The sequence below is a fragment of the Marmota marmota genome, unplaced genomic scaffold (genome assembly GCF_001458135.2).
Source record: "Marmota marmota marmota unplaced genomic scaffold, marMar, whole genome shotgun sequence".
Lineage (NCBI taxonomy): Eukaryota > Metazoa > Chordata > Mammalia > Rodentia > Sciuridae > Marmota > Marmota marmota.
Window position 1 is genome coordinate 6,100,789 of NW_026000101.1, and position 4,481 is coordinate 6,105,269.

The window sequence follows — 4,481 nt, forward strand, 5'->3', positions numbered from 1 at the left end:
GCCAGTTTTTACTATGCTTTGAGCAACAAGGTAGCAGAGTGTCCTAAAAAAGCGACAGTATTCCATTCTCCAACCAGAAATGCCACCCCTCTTCCAACTTATTGTTCGTCTTTGAAAGATAAACATATTTATGAATCTTCTATTTTATTCTCCTGAGACATTATGCATGATCCATTATAAAACATACAGATAATACAAAGTCCAAAAGCCTATCATGTTTATGGAATAAACACAGGATAGTTAAACATGGTACATTGTGAAGGAAAAATCATGGTTTCGTTTATTTTCATAAGACAGGTTACGAGTGCATGACGTAAGAGCTTAAGAGTCATCACCAAACTGTGCTAAGGACATTGCATGAGATTACGCAGGGAGAAGTCTGTGCAAATTCATCTTCTTACTTTCAGATGGTAGGAAAAATATTATTTCTTTAAATAGTCTTGTTTATAGTCAGGAAAATAGATTTGATAAACTGAACAAGTAGACATCTGCCCCTCTTTCTGATCAAATATCAATGTCAATGAAAGAGATTCCAAAGAAAAAATTGAGATGAAAAAAATTCCAAATAAAAGCCAACATTGCTATCAAGGTTTTTCTTTTAATATGCCATGAGTTATCTTGATTGTATATTTTCCAAAGTACTTTTCCAGACACGTTTCCCAACCCTTCCAAGAGACTTCCTCAGTCTTTTAATGTAGTAAAAGATGCTGGATTATAGTTCTGTCCATCTCCTCTTTTTGAAAACAATATAATACTAATGACCTTAATGGTAATATATTCTTATCTAATAAGGAAAAACATTTACAAATATCAGAAACCCAGTTTTGAAACATTTGCATTATTTTTGAACTGATTCAGCATTTTGTGGGTTTTAAAAAGACAGCAGGTTTGACTTACGACTTGCTGATAAGCACATTTTTGCTGAGGAAACGGGGAAGAGTGAATGCTGCATTTCTCCATTGGCCCCAAAAGTGCTAATTTCACAAAGGGATACATCAAAAGCAAACATGCAATGGTGGTTTTAAATTTTTTACTGCAATATAACAATGAAGTAAACAGTAATTAGACACCTACTAATTTCTCCCCAAAACAAACAAACAAAAAAATGTAAACAGGAAAATAACTCTGCCTATACTTGTACAGCTTCTCAAATCGTGTTTGAAGGGTCTCACATTCAATGATCAAGAAATTTTAAAATAGCAGTAATTATTTTCAATTTAAGAAAAAGTTCCCCTCTTCCCTCCCCCACCCCAAGTATTTAAGATGAAAGAATGGGCTTCCTTACACATTAATTTTATACTTTATGTGAAGCAGCAACAATAACCATCAATAATTTGGCATTTCTGTTTACAGTTGCTCCAAAATTATTTTAAATTTTAAAAAGCATTATCCAGTGTTGCCATGAAACAGAGACTGTAAATTCTAGGTAGCAAAGATCCTTTCAGAAACCAATATTAGGTCAAAGAAATATAAAGCAGGGCATTACACTAAATTTCTGGATCTAGTACACTAAAAAGAGTGAAACCTAGGAAAAGGTACCTATGTTTTATAGAAGAAATAATGACCTGCAAAAGCTGATTTTTGGTTGTATAATATTTTACACACTGTGTGGATTTGCGGCATCTGCTAACAGAAGCAGACATGCACTGTATTTATCCCTGCCCAATAATCTAGATCCCACCCTCCCCACCCCAACAATCTACTACCATATACCAAGTACTGTGGATATGAGCCCAAGTCATCCCAGACAATCCAGTGAACAAAGTTAGTGTAATGCACTGGTGTGAAGTATGAGATACAAAAAAGTCCCTTTCAATCTTCATCAAAGTTCTGCTGTAGAAGAAAATTGGCAGCCAAATTCTCATTCTTCTCACAAGCAAAATATGCTTGTATCACAAGTCCTTCAGGAAATCCTAATGCCTTTAACTGGAAGAAAAGAAGGAAACATAAATGTAACCCATTAATTATGGCCCTTTTAATTTTCTTCACATACTCTGAATTCCAGCATAGCACTACTAACAGATCATTACCTGAAAACAATACTCACACAAAAGCTCTGAGAATTTTACATGAATTCAGTCCCACCTGAATTTGGATTCATTGTCCAATCCAAGGGCTAGAAGGTACTATGCAATTACTCTTTGCCATTAACACCAAAAACCAGAAAGTAACTATAAGGGTTTAAAAATAATCGATCCCACAGCAATTTGTAGATCCAATAGCTTATAGTACTTTAAAGGTGAAGATAAGGATGGAAGAGGCTGGAGAGGCTTTAACTGTCTCAATGAATTACTTGTAAATGTTTTATTTATTAAAGTAACTTATGTCTTTCATTTGGATTAAATATTATTCTCAATCTCCTTCCCTTATTCAGTACTTCACACTAGAAAACCAGATGATTATTTCAAAATCAACACATATGGTGACCTATTTGGGGATGGTGGGGTTGGGAGGTGGCACTCAACCACTGAGCCACATCCCCAGCCCTTTTTTGTATTTTTATTTTGAGACAGGGTCTCACCATGTTGCTGAGGCTGGCTTTGAACTCAAGATCCTCATGCCTCAGCCTCCCAAGGTGGTGGGATCACTACAATGCCACCATGCCCAGCATGGTAGACTATTTTCACTGCTTAACATGTATAGCATTTTTTTTTTTTTAAAGAGAGAGAGAGAGAGAATTTTTAGTATTTATTTTTTAGTTTTTGGCGGACACAACATCTTTGTTTGTATGTGGTGCTGAGGATCGAACCCGGGCCGCACACACGCCAGGCGAGCGCGCTACCGCTTGAGCCACATCCCCAGTCCCCATGTATAGCATTTTTAATGGTATTACCAGCTACTTAATTTCCTTTTCCTAGTCAATTAAAAAAAAAATTCCTGTGACTCAATATGCACTGCTTCTAAAAGACTTTTAAACACTCAAGGCAATTACCTAACTCATTAAGTATTATTATTTGTCAGCCAAATGCTATTTATGAACACTCTCCTGAACTCCTCAACTGTTTCAATCACCCTATATTAAGACTATTTTTAAAAGTGACTTGTAAGAACTGGGCAAAATCCCAATTCAGTGTAAGTATCTATTTATCCACAAATAGAGGAGAACAAACTAAAAGAATGAGATGTTATCTAAATCTTGTTCAGATTATAGCTGGGACAGCGGAAATAAAAGGTAGGTCAGTCAATAGAGTACATTCCGACCACATGCTTCTTTCTGTAAGAGACACACACTTTAGATTCAAAACCCAAAAATGTTGAAAATAAAGGAATGGAAAAAGATGAATATTGGTTTTGTTTTTAAACTTCTGCTCAGCAATATATTGGAGGTTTTAGGTGGGGCAATTAGACAAGAAAAAAAAAGGGAAGGTATTCATTTTGGAAAAGAAAAAGTGTCTCTATTCACAGACTTGTATATAGAAAATTCCAAGGAACATGTACACAAATTATTAGAACTAATAAAAATGAATTCAGGAACATTTTAGAATACAAGACCAATGTATAGAATTAAATTACTTATGCTGGGCATAGTGACACGCTCCTATAATCCCAGCAACTCAGGAGGTCAAAGCAGGAGGATTGCAAGTTTGAAGCCAGCTTGGACAACTTACCAAGATATATATATATTTTTGTAAGTGCTGAGAGTGTATCAAAGCATCCCCATTACTCCAAAAATAAATAAACTTAACAAAAGTAGTACAAAACACCCTGATAAACTATGGAACACTAATGAAAAATTATAGAAAACCTATCAAATGGAAAGATCCCACATTCATGAGTTGGTCAGACTTAAAACAAGGCAATACTTCCCAAACTCATTTCCAGGATAAACATAAACACAAGTCCTACTCAATTTAGGCAATCTCATTTTTGTTTATTGGTGGCAGAAATTAACAAGTTGATCCTAAAATTGAAACAGAAAGGCAAGGGATCCAGAATAACCAAGATAATACTTGGAAACAACAACAACAACAAAAAACTGGGGCACTCAACACTTGCCAATTTAAGAACTTATTAAAAAAGCCACAGTAATCAAGAAAAGGAGGTAATGGCATCAGAATAAATACACAGTTCAATGGAACAGAACTGAGAGCCCAGGAATAAACCCTAACATGTGGTCAATAGATTTTCAACAAGAGAATCAAAACAATTAAGCTGGGAAAGAGAAGTCTTTTCCACAAATGGGGCACAAGTAACTAGATATCCATATACAAAAGAATGATGCTCAATGCCCACAACTCATCATATTTAAAAAGCAGATCAAAACTGATCATAGACTGTCATGTAAAAGCTATAAATTCTTAACAGAAAAGACAGGATAAACAACTTTCTCTCAAAAGCACAAGCAAAATTAGAAAAAACAAAACATAACCCCCCCCCCCACACACACACACCATAATCAGAAATCATTAACCCTCACCTCAAAATAAAAACAGTTGCTATAAAATAATTTGGGCAAGTCTTTTTTACTCAAATTATATTAC

The 4,481-nt window shown here is 35.1% G+C and overlaps 1 protein-coding gene across 1 annotated transcript in view; it reads right to left on the reverse strand.

Moving 5' to 3' along the window:
* Positions 1 to 578: 578 nt before the first annotated feature.
* Rad23b (RAD23 homolog B, nucleotide excision repair protein) overlaps positions 579 to 4,481 on the reverse strand; it is a 27,325-nt gene continuing 23,422 nt past the window's right edge. Inside the window, exon 9 of the mRNA XM_015492219.2 lies at positions 579 to 1,926. Coding sequence (XP_015347705.1) covers positions 1,813 to 1,926 — 114 coding nt within the window. The 3' untranslated portion in view covers positions 579 to 1,812. The remainder of the gene's footprint in view (positions 1,927 to 4,481) is intronic.